The 18,241-nt window shown below is 65.8% G+C and overlaps 4 protein-coding genes across 4 annotated transcripts in view; 2 read left to right on the forward strand and 2 right to left on the reverse strand.

Moving 5' to 3' along the window:
- Positions 1–7,085: 7,085 nt before the first annotated feature.
- On the reverse strand, positions 7,086–10,089 carry EMIHUDRAFT_247734 (hypothetical protein; the record flags this gene model as incomplete). Its single annotated transcript, XM_005764119.1, has 5 exons — positions 7,086–7,379; positions 7,514–8,134; positions 8,292–8,949; positions 9,770–9,831; positions 10,066–10,089. The coding sequence occupies 5 exons, from the start codon at positions 10,087–10,089 to the stop codon at positions 7,086–7,088; spliced, it is 1,659 nt and encodes a 552-aa protein (XP_005764176.1).
- Positions 10,090–13,242: 3,153 nt separating this feature from the next.
- On the forward strand, positions 13,243–13,845 carry EMIHUDRAFT_371424 (hypothetical protein). Its single transcript, XM_005764120.1, has one exon. The coding sequence runs from the start codon at positions 13,253–13,255 to the stop codon at positions 13,751–13,753; it is 501 nt and encodes a 166-aa protein (XP_005764177.1). The 5' UTR covers positions 13,243–13,252; the 3' UTR covers positions 13,754–13,845.
- A 982-nt stretch (positions 13,846–14,827) lies between these two features.
- EMIHUDRAFT_446040 (hypothetical protein) lies at positions 14,828–18,076 on the forward strand. The gene is made up of 4 exons (XM_005764121.1): positions 14,828–14,861; positions 15,119–15,382; positions 15,473–17,101; positions 17,169–18,076. Exons 2-4 carry the CDS (start codon positions 15,128–15,130, stop codon positions 17,388–17,390), a joined length of 2,106 nt encoding a protein of 701 aa, XP_005764178.1. The 5' UTR covers positions 14,828–14,861; positions 15,119–15,127; the 3' UTR covers positions 17,391–18,076.
- EMIHUDRAFT_247738 (hypothetical protein) overlaps positions 18,031–18,241 on the reverse strand; it is a gene marked incomplete at both ends in the record, with an annotated part of 1,020 nt that continues 809 nt past the window's right edge. The window contains one exon of the mRNA XM_005764122.1: positions 18,031–18,129. Within this exon, the coding sequence (XP_005764179.1) occupies positions 18,031–18,129 (99 nt within the window). The remainder of the gene's footprint in view (positions 18,130–18,241) is intronic.

Below are 18,241 nucleotides of genomic sequence, written 5' to 3' on the forward strand. Positions count from 1 at the left end.
AGCACCATCACGCCGTACATCCTGCAGACCAAGGGCCAGACGCCTGCCTACCTGCGCAAGTACTTCGCCGAGAACGAGGGAAAGGACGGCCACACGTTCCGCGGAGGAGTTGCGTTCTGCGACAACGAGGTCGTCCTCAACTCCAGCGCCGTGCGCGAGCTCTGCCTCAAGTACGGCATCACCCTCCGCAACAGCTGCCCCTACGAGCCGTGGCAGAATGGGGCGTGCGAGCGTGCGAACGCTACCTGCGGCAGGATCGTGCGGGAGATGATGGCGCGCGCAGGGGGGCATGGCGCCGCCCAGCTCTACCAGTACTGGGGCTACGCCTGGGTGTACGCGGCCACCATCGCCAACGCCACCTTTGCCGTGCGCGACACCGGCAAGTCAGCGTACGAGCTCAAGACCGGGCAGCGCCCCAAGATGAACATGTTCTACCCGTGGGCGTGCAAGATGATCGTCAAGTCGCCCCCCCACCTTGTGGCGAACGGTGTCTCACCCACGGGCGAGATGGCGGCCTTCCTCGGCATCTCGCGCACTTCGCCCGGCTGGAAGTACGTCATCACCGAGGGTCCGCGCAAGGGGCACATCGGCACCACCACGCAGGCGACCTTCTGCGTCAACGAGCTCTGGAACGGCATCGAGTACCGTGCTCCTACCTCCGACCTCACCCCGACGGACATCGAGGGCGCGTGGCCGGAGCTTGTGACCGCGGACGAGATGCCCGACGAGTCGGACAAGGCTACGCTCGACAACAACGTAACCCGCGGCGACTCCGTCTTCCTCCCCACCACCGACAACCACGCCGGGGGGCTGACCCTCGACGAGGAGGTGGTGAACATGCCAGACCCGGCCAACGACGGCAACGTCAACCCGCCCGCAGCGGGTGCGCCTGCGCCGCGCACCACCCGCAGCCGCGGCGGCGTCTCGACGGGCGAGTACAACAACATGCTCAACGCCCGCCTCGCCGCCAACGCCACGCCCTTCGGCATCTGGGCGGCTGCGGCGGCCGCATCCCCATCGTCGTCGGTCTACCGCAACACCACGGACCAGTGCGTCGCGTACATGTCGAGCGTGGACGGCCAGATCATGCCCATGCCGGACAACATCGTGCCCAAGCACTACAAGGACATCGCCAACATCCGCGACCCCAAGCTGCGCGACGCGTGGTACAAGGCGTATGACACCGAGTTCCTCGGCCTCATCCAGAACGGCACGCTCAAGCCCATGCGCCGCCCCGCCAAGGTGCGCGTCCTCCCGCTGAAGGAGATCGCCTCCCGGAAGTCCGACGGCCGGTGCAAGTGGCGCGGCTGTGTCATGGGCAACCTGATGCGGCCCGGCGTCGACTTCACCAAGACCTTCGCGAGCGTCGTCCGCTACGGCACGACCCGCACCGTGCTCAACGTGGCCGCGCAGGAGGACATGGAACTCATCACGTGCGACCAGCCCATGGCGTACACCTGGGCGGAGCGCGGGGAGGGCGAGACCTGGTACTGCGAGATGCCGAAGGGGCTCAAGGGCAAGCCCGAGTACTGCTACATCGATCCCATCACCGGCGAGGAGAAGGACATGGTGTGCGAGGTCGGCAACCTCTACGGCGCACCATCCGCAGGTAACGCTTGGTGGAACATGGTCAAGTCCATCAACAAGGCGTTTCCTGGGCTCGTTCAGTCCGAGGCGGACCCGAGCTGCTTCATCCTCACCCGCAACAGCACGAAACTCATCGTCATCATCTACGTGGACGACTTCGGCATCTTCCACTCCGGGACCACCGCTGGCAGGGCGCTCGCGCACGAGTACATCGAGCACTTCAACAAGCACGTCGGCAAGCCGCTCAAGGTCCACGAGGGAAAGGTGCACGAGTTCCTCGGGCTCACCATCACCAAGACGCAGACCGGTTTCAAGCTGTCTGCCAGCAAGTACATCGACATGCTGCGCGCGCGCTTCTTCCCGTCAGGCGTCACGCACGCGGGCTACAAGGTGCCCGCGGACAAGGACCTCCCGTCCATCGTCATCAGCGCAGCCGAGAAGAAGACCGCGCCCGACCCGCAGCTCCTCCAGCGCTGCCAGTGCCTCATCGGCAGCCTCATGTTCGCCACCAACGCGCGCCCCGACATCCAGTACACCGTCTCGCAGCTGGCGCGCTGCATGTGGCTTGGCCCGACGCGAACATCGAGGCCGCCGCCGAGCGCTGCCTCATCTACCTCATCGGCACGCAGGACCTCGGCCTCCACAGTGCGTAGCGGTGCCCATCGACGCCTACCACACCCTTGGGCGACCAGAGGTCGTAGTGCGACGAGCCTCCGAAGCGAGTGGCCAGTGGCCGGCCGGTGCTGCGCCGCGCGTGGTACTTGGCGTTCGCCTGCAGCGCGGCGTCGTCGAGGCCCTCGTTGCGGTCCATCTTGGAGAGGTCTGGCACGCCGTCCGCGATCTTGCTGAGGTCCTTTAGCGCGTCGCCGGAGATGCACAGGGCGTGCCGCCAGAAGGTGCCATCCGTCGGGCGCCGCCCCGGCTTGCCGCGCACGATGGCCTTGGCGTACGGTGCGCTGCAGAACGCCGTCAAGGACGACGACACGCTGGCCGAGATGTTGGCGGACGAGGACGCCGACCACTACGACGACATCAAGAAGGGCATCGCGGCGATCAAGTCGCTCATCGAGTCGGAGGACACGAACTCCAAGAACGTGCGCACGAAGGCGCTGCGCGCGGATCTCGAGAAGGCGTACTCCCCCGACGCTCTCAAGGACCTCACGTCCGCGAGCCTCGCCAAGTTCAAGACGGGCATCGAGCAGGCGAACAAGTTGCTCAAGGACTCCCAGTGGCACCTCCCCGACGAGGTGATCGAGGAATACATCCTCGACGCGATCGCCGCCAAGGGGGCCACGCTCGGCGCAAACATGCGCGTGCAGATCGGCGTGCAGCGCCAACTCGCCGCGCAATCGGGCAAGGCGTACGGCCTCAAGGCGTCCACGCTCGCGATGCAGGGCATCCTCGACCAAGACAACGCGGACCGCGCCAACGAGGCCAAGGCGGCTGCGCAGGCGGCGTTCGAGGCGGAGATTGCCTCGCAAGGCGTGCTCAAGGAGAAGCTCGCGGCCGCCGAGTCCCAGGTCGCCGCTCTCCAGGCGCAGATCAAGTCCGACAAGGGCGGCGGGGACCGCGGCGGCCGCGCAGCCGCTGGGCGCAAGCCGTGCCCCCACTGCAATGGGTTGCACGGTGGCAAGTGCATCGGCGACCTCATCTGCAAGGGGGTCCCTGTCGCCAAGGTGCTCGAGGAACTCCCCGACCGCATCGACCACGAGACGAAGGTGCGCATGGCCCAGTCCTCGTACAAGAAGGTGTGCGCCAAGTCCCCCGGCCGCACCCTCCCGCACGACCCCTTCAAGAAGTCGGACTCCACCGCGACCGACCACGAGGAGGTGCGGGCGGCGCTGGCCGACTCTGTCACCCGCACGTTCGACCCGGACGGCATCGTCGGCGGCTTTGTCGCTGGCGTCGGCACCGACCAGGTCGAGGACACCTTCCCCGACTCCAACCCCACCGACACGCCCGCCATCCTCAAGGCCAAGACGGCGGCGCGCAATGCGGCGGAGGCACGGGCGCGCGGCGGGCTGTGGGTCAAGTTCACCTCGTTCGTCACCGCGCTGCCTCGCCCGTACATCGGCGCTTCCATCCTACTCGTCCTGCTCGCGTGCCTCATCCCGGTCTACATGGGCTCGCCTGCCTCGATCGGCACGCCTGTGGCCGACGCCGTGGACGAGCCCTCGAACATGGGCGTGATGGTCGAGTCCGTCACCGCACTACCCCTCGAGCTGTCCACCGGGCCGGCGACTGGCTCAGGTGGCGGAGCAGAGTACGCCATCGAGGAGGACCCGCTCCAGCCGATCTACCGCAAGGTCGCGGGCGACATGTTCCGCGCGGTGAATGACATCGACGTGCCCAAGACGGTCCCGCTCGTCCTCTCGTACACGTGCATCATGCTCGCCATGTACGTGGCGCGCATGGACGCGATGCAGGCACACGCGCTTGTCGGGCATGTCAAGGTCGTCGACGCGTACGACACGACCGCCGGTGTGAACATGCCGGGATCGTATGCCGCTGGCGTCGACTCCAAGGCGGGCATGAACATGTTCCCGACGCCCGACTACTTCCCTCACGGGTGGCGCGAGCCCGAGAAGCCCATCTACATCCGCTGCGCAAACAACGACTACCTCAAGGCGAAGGGCGTCGGCACCGCGTACGCCTTCGCGCTGGCTGACCCGACCAAGCCGCAGGACACCAAGGTTGTGAACACCGAGTGGGTGAACGCGCTGTACGCGCCCGGACTCGCCATGCCTCTCGTCAGCGTCAAGGAGTGCAAGGCGCAGAACATCGTGGTCCGCTTCGACCTCTGCCCACCACGCTTCAACTACCCCTCCGGGCAGACCATCTACTTCGGGGAGGACTTCAACATCCACCTGATGCCGCTCGGCGCATCCGTCGGCGCCAACGCCGCCAAGGCCATCGTGCGCGGCAAGCCGGGGCGGCGTCCGACGGATGGCACCTTCTGGCGGCACGCCCTGTGCATCTCCGGCGACGCGCTAAAGGACCTCAGCAAGATCGCGGACGGCGTGCCAGACCTCTCCAAGATGGACCGCAACGAGGGCCTCGACGACGCCGCGCTGCAGGCGAACGCCAAGTACCATGCGCGGCGCAGCACCGGCCGGCCACTCATCTCCCTCTCGACATTCTGTGAAGGTCTTCAGTGACCACTCACAAGCTGTATCAAAAGTACTGGCAGAAATAGACTGCCAAAACTTACAAACAAGAGTCCCCTGTGGGCCACCTTGACTATTGATCTACGGCTGCAGGTGAAGGGCAAAACCGCGCCGCTGCAGAACGGTTTTTGCAAAACCGTGCCGCAGCGGTACGAAACTGCGCAGATGCAGTCCCCGAGTGGTAAGGACACTATGTGTGCGTGTGTGGCCGTCGACTAGACGGCTGCGCGGTCGTCGCAACGTCGGTCTTCAACAGCCCCCCATCCTCGCATCGGGTAGCGAGGCTGAGGATCTGAAGAAGCTAGACGACTCCTAAATCTCCTATTATCGCGCGCACAATTTGCGCAGCCTCCTCAAGGGCGGAGGACGAACATACAAGTGACTCGGGGAGCTCCAGGAGCGCCCATACTGCCGGTTGTCGACTACATTTGATGAAGGGGATGTCGGCGTTTCCCCTCTGTGCCGTCCTAGGCGGTGTCGTTCATGATCTCCTTGCGGAACGACTCGAACTCCTTGCGCGGGAGCGGCTTGGTGAAGAAGTCGGCGAAGTTCTTGAGGCTCTCGACGTACTCGACCTTGACCTCCCCGGACTCGACGAGCTCGCGAATCTTGAGCTCCTTGCGCAGGATGTGCTTCGTCTTGTCGTGCATGACCGGGTCCTCGGCGACGCGCAGCGCGATCTTGATGACGGTCGGGCCCTTGGGCTTGTAGCCGAGCGACGCGAGGAGCGAGCGCAGGTGGACCGCCTCGCAAGCCGCCAGCGTGCCGGCAGGCGCAGGGCGTTGGGCGGGAGGGCGCGGGGCGCTCGAGGTGTGTGTGTGCGTGTGTGTGTGTGTGTGTGTGTGTGTGTGTGTGTGTGTGTGTGTGTTGGTTTGTTTGTGCGAGGGCTGGGCGGGGCAGGGCAGGGCGGCGGCGAGCGGCGAGCGGCGTCGGCGAGATCGGCGACGAAGAGAGGCGATGGTGACGTACACGGCGGCAGTGTTCACGGCAGCAGCGCCGGTGGCGGCCCCGCGCGGCGGCGGCGGCGCCCTGAGTGAGGCAGACCGCCCTCCACAGCCTGCTGGGAACGCTCCCGACGAGCTGCGCGCCATGCGGGCCTGCCGCGGGCGACGCGGGCGGCGAGCCGACACGCGTGTCGCCGGCGTAGACAGCACTGGCGAAGCGAGGCGGCTGGCGCCGGCCCCGGAGGCGGCTGCAGTAAGAGCAGCGAGGCAGAAGTCACTGTCCAAGGCGTACTGAGCAGGCTGCCATCGAGCAGCGCGCCATGCGGGCCTGCCGCCGGCGACGAGATTGGAGAGCCGACAGGCATCGAAGAGGTAGGTACTGAGGAGGGCCATCGCGCCCGAGGCGGTCCGCGCCGGCCCTGCAGGCCGTCTCAGAGAGCCTGGCGAGGCTGTACAGAATGCCAAGAGCATACTGGGCAGGCTGCCGTCGAGCGACGAGCCATGCTGGCTCGTCGGAGGCGATGAGGTCGAGGAGCCGATCGGAGCGTCGCAGAGGCTGCCGACCACTGCCGTTCGCCCTCGGGCCCAGGGGTGGAAGGCAAGCTTCCTGGCGTTTCTGGCGAGCGTCCAGACGTCGCAGAGCATCCGGCAGGCGCGCAGCGACCCAAATTTTTGCTCACCGCACGGCCGTGGGAGCCGTCGGTCGGTGGTGAGGTCGGCGTCGGCGCGCGCCGCCCAACGCGGCGGCGGTGGGCGTCATGCGGCGGGGCGTCGGACCAGACATTGTGCGAATTTCGGCGGTTTTCCGTTCGATCGTAGTGATAGCGCTGTCGCTTCCGCCGCTTCGCCTTCGTCTCCTTGCTGCGCAGCAGGGTGTAGTTCGGGCCCACCTCCGCCACGCTGTCCAGCACGTGGACGGCGCTCGCCATCTCGACCGCGTCGTCCTCCGGCGGAAGCTCCGCGTCGCCCGCGGCCGCTTCCCGAGCGCGCTCGTCGCGCATCCGCTCGTGGTGGGCCTGCCGGCGCGCCACGCCGGCGCCCGTGTGCCTCGCCGCCGCGTCCGGCGACGGCATCAGTGCTGTCCGCCCGAGCGTGACTCGCCACTCCACGACCTCCACGACTCCACGACCGCCGAAAAGCACGACCGCCGAAAAGTTCGCCCACTCGCTCTGCCCCAAACCTAAATCGTCTCTCTTTGTACATACATACCATTGTGATCCCCAGCACCTGTACTCCCAGCGCCAGTGTTCGTTTGTGCCCGAGGCGACTTTCTGAAAATCAGCGTCTAGTTGCCGGTCTAGACTCTACCGCGGTGCGCTGAGCGCACATTAGGTGCCAACTGTTACTTAAATTAGCCAAACGCTTCATCACCAAACCCCACCCAAAATCACCGTAACAGCGCCGCGTCCCTCTCGTTGATCAGCACCGGCTCGGGGATGTTGTGCTGTTGCAGGATCTCCGCCTCCGCGCCGCGCGCCTGCGCAGTGTCGAGGACGAGCACGCGGCTCTCCTCGAGGTCGAAGCGGAGCGAGCGCTGGCGGCAGGCGCGGACGAGCTGCGCCAGCTGCGCGAGGCAGAGGATGGGGACGCCGTTGAGCGCCCGCACCATCGAGTTTGCGAGCAGCGCGCTGTCGTAGCCGCGCACGCACTCGTGGCCGAGCAGCTGCGAGAGGAGGACCACCTTTCGGGCGAGGCGGAGCGGCTGGAGAGTCGCGCCCCTCGCGGATGGCGAGCACCAGAGCAGGGAAGGGGGAGGGGGGCGTGACCCGCCTGCTCGCCGCGCTGCGCTTTGGAGCCGTTGAGCGCCTTGGCGACGAGGGAGACGGGCGCCCGCCGCTCCCACGCCTTTCCCCACTCGTGCTGCAGGTAGGGCTGCGAGAGCGCAGTGAAGACGGCGCCGCCGCAGACGACGTACGAAGGACGCTCCTCGTGCAGGTGCAGCGGCACCAGCGGGTGGTGGCAGCCGAGCGGCAGCCGCACCTGCCGCTCGGCGCCGCCCCGCAGCACGTGCGCGGCGATCGAGTCGCCCACAAAGTGGCGGAGCAGCAGCGCGTCGAACGAGACGCGCTGCGAGCGGCACGAGGCGCCGCCGCGAACCTCGGCCGCTGGCTCGAACGGGACGGTGCCGTCGTCGGCGATCGGCTGCCCTCCGAGGCGGAGCACCACGTCTCCCTCGCGGAGCACGCCGCTCGCAGCGCCGGTGGGGTACACCTCGCCGACGTACACGCCCGACCGCCCCTCCCCCAGCTTGAGGTGCGAGCGCAGCGCCGGGCTCTCCACCGGCTGCCACGAGAAGCCGAGCGAGCACCAGCGCGTGTACTCTCCGTGCGAGCGGAGGTCGTCGAGGAAGCGGGCCACCACCGCGGCCGGGATCAGGTAGCCGATGTTCTCCGCGTCGTCCAGCGTCTCAAACGCGATCCCGACGCAGCGCCCCGCCTTGAGTGCGGGCCCGCCCGAGTTGCCTGCGACGGCGGCGTGCCCGGCTGAGCGCCGCCGTCCGCGCGGGACAGGAAGGGCACGCCACCTCTCGGGCCATCTCGGGCCGTCTCGCGCCCCTCGAGGGAATCTCGGAAGAGCGGCGGGGGGAGAGGACGGGCACGCCTGCGTTGATCGCCGCGTCGATCTGCAGCGTGAGGAAGCGCTCGCTCGAGTGCGAGTACGCCTGCACGTCGACACGAGAGACGACGCCGACCGTCACGCTCAGGTTGTCCCCTCCGGTGGGGTAGCCGACCACCGTGACCGGGTCTTGGAGCCGCGCCGTGTGCCCGAGCTGCAGCGGCTCCGGGAGGTCGTCGTAAAAGGCCGGGTCCTCCACCACCAGGACGGCCACGTCGCACTCGTGGCCGATGTGCAGCACCTTGGCCACGTGCTTGACTGGCGAGCCGTGCTTGCGAACGCGCACGGTGACGCTGTGCGCGACGCTGTGCGCGTTCGTGAGGATGATGATGCCCCTGGCCGGGAAGATTTGCTCATCGCGCAAGATGAAGCCGGAGCTGGTGGATTCCTGCTGCCTCTTCATCTGCCAGGGTTGCGCAAAGTTTGGACGCACTGAGGTGCAGTACACCTTGAGCACGCACGAGAGCGCTGTGCCGGTCTCCTGCGGCCGGGCCGTGGCGGCCGCGGCGTCGTCGTCCGACTCCTCCTGAGCCGCGGTCGCGGACAGACTCGCGCTCGCAGCGCTCGCAGCACACGCCTTGCCAGGCCCGCCTTTGCTTCGTGAGCCCGCGGCGCGGCCCTGGCTCTGCTCCGACCTCGCGCTGGAGCGAGTGCGCGCGCTCGCTCGCTCTCTCTTGCGCGGAGGCATGTCACCACGACCACTCCGCGGGCCAGAGAGAAGCGATGCACGAAGGGGACCCCACGCCAGCATCATCCGTGGAGGTACAAGTGTTCGAAGAGAGAGTGGACCTGAGCAACGATATGACTTGGCGGCAAATGATCGCAGTGGGCGTCAGAAGAGTCGTCCTCGCGCGAGTCTGTGTCTTGATTTGCCAACAACAAACCTACACCAGAAGAGCATATGCGCGTGCCTTCTGTTTGTTTCGTACATTCAACCTGCTGCTCCACGAGACGTTCGGCGGCGGCTTCTCGCCCACCGCCGTTCTCAAGCTGCGCCGCCTCGCGCGCAAAGTCGCGCGCGGCAGCGTCGACCGCACGGCCTACTCGCCCAAGTACTCGCTCTCTTTTATGTCCCACCATGCAGAGCGCATCTCTCTCTCTGTTGTGCGAGGCGTGAACCGCGCCATTCGCTCTCACCTGGCAACCCTGTCTGCACGTCTCGCGCGCGCGTGAACAGGGCTCCAGGCCCCAAATGACGTGTGAGTGTTAGAGTTGTTTGGTATTGCTAAAAATCTCTCTCTCTCTCTCTCTCTCTCTGAAAGAGATCTCTCTTACACTCAACCCCCCCCAAATACATTCATCGCGAGAGCTCGATAGATAGGGTGGCCACAGGGCCCAAAAAAAGAAGGAAAAAAGAAATGGGCGCACTCCGATCGTAGCACTTCGTGTTGGAGAGTCGAGATATTGAGATTGTGACTGGAGGGAGGGAAGCTGGGGAGGTTCTCAAAGGTATACCCATGGCCGGATCCAGCCGCCTTGAAAGTACGATATCGCGCGCGTTTCGCGCGCTGCACCGCCTGTTCTCCGCGGCTGAGTGACGACGCGTGCCGTGTGCCAGCAGAGTTGGGCGCGCGCGGCGCGACGGCGCCCGCGAGGGAAGGCGCGGGTGCAGCGGCCGCCGGCGGTCGTACCGCTGTCGCAGGAGGTGGTGGAGAATGACCTCCAGACTGACCCGGAGAATTACCTCCACCCAGCCCTACCTCAGCACCCCTATTATCACTCTCTCCCCCCCCCCCACAGTGATGAATCACCCCGCTGAGGCTGAGCCCCAGCATTCCTGGTGTCGTACGACACCATTCCCTTAAACCACTCGGATACGAGTTCCTTATACCAATCCTACAGTCGTCTGAGACGACACCCGGATCGAGGATGGCTTTGCAGCCTCACCCGCGATCACCAATACCGCAGAGCCGCGCACGCGGCTCTCCACTCACACTTGCTGGGCACCAACCTTTGGGTCCAGATGCCGACCCCTCTACAAACGAGGGGAGAGGGACGCCTCGCGATACTACGGAGGGCCTTTTCCAGCCTGCATCCTTCTTGACCACCCGTCTGAATACGCACGCCTGGTCTTTGTACTTTGACCATCCCTTTCCAGTCGAGTGGTTGGTTGGTCGAGCGGTCCGTCCACCTGACGGCCACGCTCCTTGCACGCCTTGTCTAGCGTGTTTCCAAAAGAACTGGGAAGTGAGGTACTGCTCCGCCCACCCGGATCCTGCTGAACAAGCTCCTCTTGTAGCTCGATCGGTCACACCGCCATCGCCGCCGACACTGGTTGGGTAGTAGTCTAAGTTCTGAGCCTCGAGGCTGGACGGGTCTAAGTGTGGCTAGCCACGCTGGAGTGCTTGCGCGGTCTAAGATCAGCGGGAGCCTCTTACATCGGCTAAGTCGGCCGTGGCACGGCCTGGGGCCAGGAGGCTCCCACCGTGAATCAACGATACGGCGCAGCCCCCAAATTTTTTCTTCGTCTGCGGAGGGCGATGGATCCTCTTCATGCTTAGCAATCGCCGCCTCAGCATCCTCCTCTTCCGATTTTCGTTGCTGCTCCTTCATTCTTGAGCGACGTCTAGCCAAACAGTTCTCACATGACACGAAGCTCCTCAAGCTTAATCAAACGCACTGGTTGGGTAGTAGTCTAAGTTCTGAGCCTCGAGGCTGGACGGGTCTAAGTGTGGCTAGCCACGCTGGAGTGCTTGCGCGGTCTAAGATCAGCGGGAGCCTCTTACATCGGCTAAGTCGGCCGTGGCACGGCCTGGGGCCAGGAGGCTCCCACCGTGATCAACGATACGGCGCAGCCCCCAAATTTTCTTCGCCTGCGGAGGGCGATGGATCCTCTTCATGCTTAGCAATCGCCGCCTCAGCATCCTCCTCTTCCGATTTTCGTTGCTGCTCCTTCATTCTTGAGCGACGTCTAGCCAAACAGTTCTCACATGACACGAAGCTCCTCAAGCTTAATCAAACGCGTGACGGTGAAGCCTGTGTGTGCTGGTCCTCTTTGAACGATCCGCGCGTGAGGTAGCATAGGGCCTTGTTGGCAGCAGCCAGCTTGTTGCGCTGCTTCGTTGCGATGAGCTGATTGGGATCGCAGAAGTGCATGCCAAGCACCGCCACGATCTTGAAGCAGAACACATCGCAACCGCATCGTCCGCACTGCCATCGGCACGCCGCGCCCGCCGCTTCGCCGCAGCCGCCTTAAGGCACGCATAGCGGCAGCACATGGTGGGGGGGGTACTTGAGCAGGCGTTGCGCGCCGCAAGTAGCGCACTGGCCCTGGGAGAAGGCGATATGGCGTCGTGCGCGGCATACGTTGGTCGGGACGCGTCCAGGAGGCATTTCAGGTATACCCGGGTTTTGCCCGGAGTTGGCCTTATGTCGTCTAAGTTCATGGCCCCCGACCATACAGCGTCTAAGTCCGAGCCCGGCTCCGTGTGGGGGCTAAGTTGAGCGCTCGCTCGCTGCAGAGGCTAAGTGTAGAGCGACCCTCTAGCCCTACTACCCAACCATTTCAAACGCGTGACGGTGAAGCCTGTGTGTGCTGGTCCTCTTTGAACGATCCGCGCGTGAGGTAGCATAGGGCCTTGTTGGCAGCAGCCAGCTTGTTGCGCTGCTTCGTTGCGATGAGCTGATTGGGATCGCAGAAGTGCATGCCAAGCACCGCCACGATCTTGAAGCAGAACACATCGCAACCGCATCGTCCGCACTGCCATCGGCATGCCGCGCCCGCCGCTTCGCCGCAGCCGCCTTAAGGCACGCATAGCGGCAGCACATGGTGGGGGGGGTACTTGAGCAGGCGTTGCGCGCCGCAAGTAGCGCACTGGCCCTGGGAGAAGGCGATATGGCGTCGTGCGCGGCATACATACGTTGGTCGGGACGCGTCCAGGAGGCTTTTCAGGTATACCCGGGTTTTGCCCGGAGTTGGCCTTATGTCGTCTAAGTTCATGGCCCCCGACCATACAGCGTCTAAGTCCGAGCCCGGCTCCGTGTGGGGGCTAAGTTGAGCGCTCGCTCGCTGCAGAGGCTAAGTGTAGAGCGACCCTCTAGCCCTACTACCCAACCATTCCGCCGACGTCTCCCAGCCAGGGAGATGATGGAGAGGGGGGACGAAACTGCTCGATCTACCCTCTGGGGTCCCTCAGCAGCGTGCACCTCGATCCTGTACCGTGTTTGTTAGGACCCCCCCCAAGGAACACACCAGTGAGGGAGGGCGAGACGATCGAGGGGTCCCGTACCATGCGGAATCGACCCTATCCAGTGCTCAAGTGCTCAACAAGAACTTGGAGCACTTTGAGTGCAGTCATTAGCCTCACATCCAGGGCCGGGGGGCTAAGAAGCACACCCAGCGGGCCGGATGATCGGGATCGGGAAGAACCCATTTTTTTTGAGAGAATGAAAGAAAACAGACAACCCACAAGGGAGGGATGGGAGGACGGCACGCCGCCACCACACAGCCACATGGATTTTAAGTACCCAAAATCGCCCCGCGCAGCGCGACTCGGATTTTCTTTATTAGACAGACAGACAAAATAACCTCCAACCCCCTCAGTCTCTAGGACTCCCCTTCGGATTTTCTTTAATCAAGAAGAGGGAATCAGTTAGAATTCTTTATCCAAGTTAGTGCCAGTGCGCGCCAGTCCCGTGCCCAGTGTTGTGCGAGGGAGTTTGGTTGTAAAATTGTTTAAATTCTTTATCCAAGGGAGTCCTTTGCTTGGCCGATCGGTCGTCGGCTATCCGTGCTTGCTGTGCCCCTGCGTGTGTGTTTCAAGTTCTTACAACCCAAGGTGATAGAGGGCCAAAAGATCGATTGCGCTCTTGCCGATCCGCACCTACCTAGGCTCTTGGGTGGCGCGCCCCAGCTCTTCACAACGACCTGGTATCCGGCTGGTATCCGGCTCCTTGCGTGGCCGATCGGCTTGGTCGATCGGTAGTCGGCCGGCCGCGATGGACGAGGAGGCGCTGACACCCAGCCCAGAGGCCCTCGAAAAGGGCAGATCTGGCGAGCCCTACGAGATGCCCGCCCAGGACCGTGCGCTCATGCTCGTCCTGGCCATTGCAGCGCTCGTGATGCCAGTCTTTGGCGTTCTCAGTGTCACGCAGACAGACTGCGACGCCATCATGCGCTCGTTCTCCGCGTTCATGATCACCTTTGGCCTCGTCCAAGTCGTAAAGTCGTTCCTGGCTTTCGTGTTCAAGGTGCCCTTTGAGCCAAGCAAGCAGCAAAAGAACTTGCCGACGAACTGCGTGAGCGCGCTCGGCCTGCTCTCCATCGCTATGGCCGTCTGGGGCGTGGCTATCACTGCGCCCAGAGTGGGAGAGCTGCCCAGTGACGAGTGCTCCGCAATGTACTTCTACACCGCGTTCATCACAGCAGCAGCGAATCTCGCCATTCCTCTCGCTATAGCCATCGGCTTCTGTGTTGCGATGGCCCTGCGCAAGACCTGAGTCGGTGCGTGTGCCGTTCCGACTCAGCGCCCGGTGCACTAGATGTGGTAGTTCTAGCTAGTTTATAGATCGTTTGAGGCGAGGGGGAGACTAAAAAGGGAGGCCAACTCCGTGGCGTTGGCCCACCCCGCGCGCCGCCGCGCGAGACCTCTAGTCGTCGACGGTCGGTGTGACGAGTGTCAGTGTGCGTGCGCGAGAGAGAGAGATGGTGTGTTTGACTCGCTCGGTGCCGCGAGCGAGAGGGGAGGGCGAGACGCCGCGCTGGGTATTAATCAGAGTGTTAGTCAAATAATCCTCGCACACCACGACTCGCGCATACACCACGACCCTCGACCCACAGGGAGAGTGCGTGCGCTGCGACGGACCCAGCCAGCACCGGCAGTGCGGACACAGTGCGAGTTGCGATGACTACCGACGCACAAGCACATCACGCGACGTAGTCTGCAACACCGCGCGGCTGGACATCACACACTTCACCGGTAGGACTCACTGGGTCGGACACGCGCGCCGTGCAGCGGCAACCGAAGATACCGAGAAGAAGCCCCGCCCGAAGCTCCGAACCATGTGCTGTGGTCGCTGCCACGCCAACCGCGCGGCCGGCCCGGGCGCAAGCCGTGACGACTGATCGCGGCGGCAGCGCCGCGCGCCCTCGTGCCGCGGTGCGCGCCGCTCGCGCCGCGCCAAGGGAGGTCTTCAGCCTGCGGCGCGCTCCCGCAGCGCTGCCGGGCGTGCCCATAAAAATGCGCCGCCTCTGGACGTCTCTGCCGCCTCCAAGGCGACCGACGCCACGAGTGATATGCGCGACGCCACCGTGAGACGTCTGGACGGCTCGCTGCGACCTCAAGGCCAGCCTCGCCGCCCGCCGTGAGCGCCAAAAAAGCGTCAACCGCGCAACCGCGCAACCGAGAGAGAGCCGCCGAGACGCTTCAGCGATCCGCCAGGAGCCGGGCCGAGGCCTGTCCGAAGCCGCATGCCGCTCGAGTCGGTCGCCTGGAGCACCCTGGGAGGCGCCCGTCGAAGCCAAAGGGGCTGTGCTGGCCGGCCGGTCGCCTCGTACTCTATTGAGCGATCGCGTTATTTGTGCTGACCACAGCAGCGCCGAAGAGAGGCCGCCGCCTTCTTCCGCGCACCGCCGCGCACACACCACTCGCGCGCTCTTCACGCACTTGCCCCGTGCCGCGCGCGAGCGGCGACCTCGCTGCTTAAGATTCGGCCGCGCCTGCGCATACGGCGTCTCCGCCGCGCGCGCTCAGAGAGCGTCTCCCTGCGACACAGCGACTGTGTGTTTCCCTCTCCACCCAGACCCCGAGGCGCGCGCTCGGCGCGCTCTCCTCAGCGGCGCCCTCCTCGCCGCGCCGCGCGCAGGAAGGTGGGATGACGTCAATGGAGCTGATCCGCGGCGGCGACGACCTGACGATGGTCCGCATCGTGCCGCCCCAGACCAAGACATTTGCCTTTGAGGCGACCAAGGGCGCGTACCTCTTCTCGATCGACGTGAGCGGCTCCATGAACGCCGCGGCGGAGGTGCAGCAGGAGGACGGCGACAAGGTCAACCACGGCTGGTCGCAGCTCGACATCGCCAAGCACTCGACCAACACGTTTGTCACGTCGCTCGAGGACGACGACCTCGTGCGCGCCCGCCCGCCCCCGTCGTCTCCCGGACTCCACCGCCCGGCCGCGCCGCGCCTCCTGTTGCGCCGACGCGCCCGCCGCCCTCAGGTGTGCATCATCACCTACTCGGACGGCGCCACCACGCTGCTCGACTGGACGCGGTGCGACAGCGCGGGCAAGGAGAAGGCCATGGAGGCGATCGCGTCGATGAAGCCCGAGCGGTCCACCAACCTGATGGCGGGGCTCACGAACGCCTACGACGCCTTCTCGCGCGTCCCCATCGCGGCGGGGACGCTCAGCCAGTACGCGCTCAACATCATCATCACGACCGACGGGATGCCGTCGGCGCAGTGGAACCCCGCGCGCGGCAAGAACGGGTACAAGCCGCTCGTCCGCACGCTCTCCAAGGCGGCGGAGAAGCGCGCCGGCGTCGCCGGCCGGATCACGCTCACCTCCATCGGCCTCGGCTGCAAGCTCGACTCGGAGCTGCTGGCGGGCATGTCGGACCAGTTCCTGCACATGCCCGACCCCGGCTCGGTCGGGCCCTTCATGGTGAACCTCCTCGCCGCGCTGCGCTGCACCGCGCGCCTCCCGACCAAGGACGGCGTCGTCGCGTCGCACGCGACGCTCGTCGTCTCGCCGCGGAGCGCGCTCGCCGGCCCGCTCCCCGGCTACGGCGCGGCCGACCCGGCCGAGGGCGAGGCGGCCCAGGTTGCGCTCGGCTGGATCGGCTACGACCAGCCCCGCCACGTGCTGCTCCCGCTCGTCCGCGGCTCCCCCGCCATCACCGTCTCGCTGCACGTCTCGGGCACGACGGTGGCGTCGGCCTCGTCGGCGGACGCCGTCGCCGCCAACGAGGAGCAGGCGCGGCGCGTCGCCGCGCAACTGCTGCGGCTGAAGACGGTGGACGCGCTCGGCGAGATTGTCGTGCGCTCCCCGGCCGGGATCCCCTCGCCGCAAGCGACGCCGCTGACCAACCTCCTCGAGGCCTGCGAGCGCTCGATCGCAAAGGCCGAGCCCGACGTCGAGGCGCTCGTCGCGACGCTCCAGCAGGAGGCGGTCCTCGCCTTGAAGCCGCCCGAGCCGGGCGACTCGAGCGTCTACTCCATCTGGGGCGCGCACTACTTCCGTACCTTCCGGCTCATGCTCCTCGCCGAGCGCCGCTCCAACTTCCGCGACCAGGCGCTACAGCACTTTGGCAAGGACGCCGACGGGCAAGAGGGCGTCTTCGAGGAGCAGTCCAACGAGGCGGAGACCGCCTTCGCGACCATGAAAGCGCCGGAGCCGTCGCTGCTCGTGCAGCCGGGCGCGCCCGCCGCGCTCGGCGTGCCCGTCGCCGTCGGCGGCAGCGCGCCGTGCGCGCCGGCCCCAGTTCTCCCGGCCGAGTTCATGCGCGGCGGCGGCTGCTTCGCGCCGGAGACCCTCGTCACCGCCCTCGGCGCCGACGGCGCCCCCCGCCGCGTGCCGATCGACGCGGTCGGGCCGGGCGACGCGCTTCTCGCGGCGGACGGCTCCGTGGCGCGCGTCCGCTGCGTCGTGGTCACGCCGTGCGCCGGCGGCCGCGTGATGCTCACGCGCATGCCTTGCGGCCTCGAGCTCACCGAGTGGCACCCAGTGCTCGACGGCGCGGCGGACGGCGCGCCCCGCTGGCGTTTCCCTCTGCTGCTCGGCCGCCGCGTGATCCGCCGCTGCGCCGCCGTGCACAACTTGCTGCTCGACCGCGCGCACGCGCTGGAGGCGCCCCCGCCCCAAGGCCGGCGCGGCTGCCCCTCGACCGCACTTCACTATCGCCCTGTCGCCGCAGGTCACCGGCCCGGAGGGCGGCGCTGGCCGCGTCGCGCCCACGCTCGCTCACGGGCTGCAGGGCGAGGTCGTCGGCCACGCGTTCTGGGGGAGCGCGGCGGTGGTCGACATGCTCCGCGAGCAGCCCGGCTGGGAGGAGGGGCGCGTCGTCCTCCTCGACCAGGCGGCCGCCGAGCCCACTCTCGTGCACGAGGCGGCCAGGGCCGTGCCCGCGACCGCCTGACTTGCGGTGCTCCGGCGCCCGCATGATCCCGGCTTCGAGCTCGTCCACCGATGGGCCGCCGCTTGGCTGATGTGTTGATGATGAAGCGAGTGCCCGGGCTGGTTCTCTGTCGCACAAGGACGAGGCGCTCCACGTCTCGCATCTAGATAGCCTCTAAGCCCCGTACGTCGTCGAACCGCGCTGAAACCTGAATTCTGCGCGTGTTTCCCTGCACGCTTTTTTGTCGGTCTCGTCTGTGTGTGTGATTGTGCCGGTTGCGTTCTCTAGTACTGACGCAAGCGCACGAGCGCGCGCGAGTGTCGAGAACCGCACACCTTACTCCTGTCTCCTCGCACTACCACTAGCGCTTCGCACGCGCGACGCGGCGTCGACCGTCGTCCCCCGCGCCGCCGCGCCCCTCGCCCCACGCACGAGCGACGAGGCCCTGCTCTGAGCTCCTCTCGTCACCGCCACGACCATCTCAATCTCTCACATAGAGAATGCGCCAGGAGCAACCGCGGTGCCGGTCCCCACTGACGCCTCTCAAGCTCTCTCTCTCTTCTCTCGCTCTCTCGCCAGACATTCACCGCAGGACGTCGCACCACATCTCTCCAGTCCCGGTCGCCGGCCGTCTCGGCGACCGGCGTGGGCGAGGACCGGGCTAGGGCTGGCTCGAGGGGATGCGGCAGAGGTACCAGAGCCACGGGAACTGGAGCGCGCCCACCCCCCAGAGCAGATAGTCTTGCCTCGCAGTTCGTCCCTGGCGCGTGGGCGTGGGGGGTTTTGGCGTGCGCTGGGGAGGGGGAGTGGTGGTGGTGGTGGAGTGTGTGTGTGTGTGTGTGTGTGTGTGTGTGTGTGTGTGTGTGTGTGTG

This window comes from Emiliania huxleyi (genome assembly GCF_000372725.1).
Source record: "Emiliania huxleyi CCMP1516 unplaced genomic scaffold EMIHUscaffold_602, whole genome shotgun sequence".
Taxonomy (NCBI): domain Eukaryota; phylum Haptophyta; order Isochrysidales; family Noelaerhabdaceae; genus Emiliania; species Emiliania huxleyi.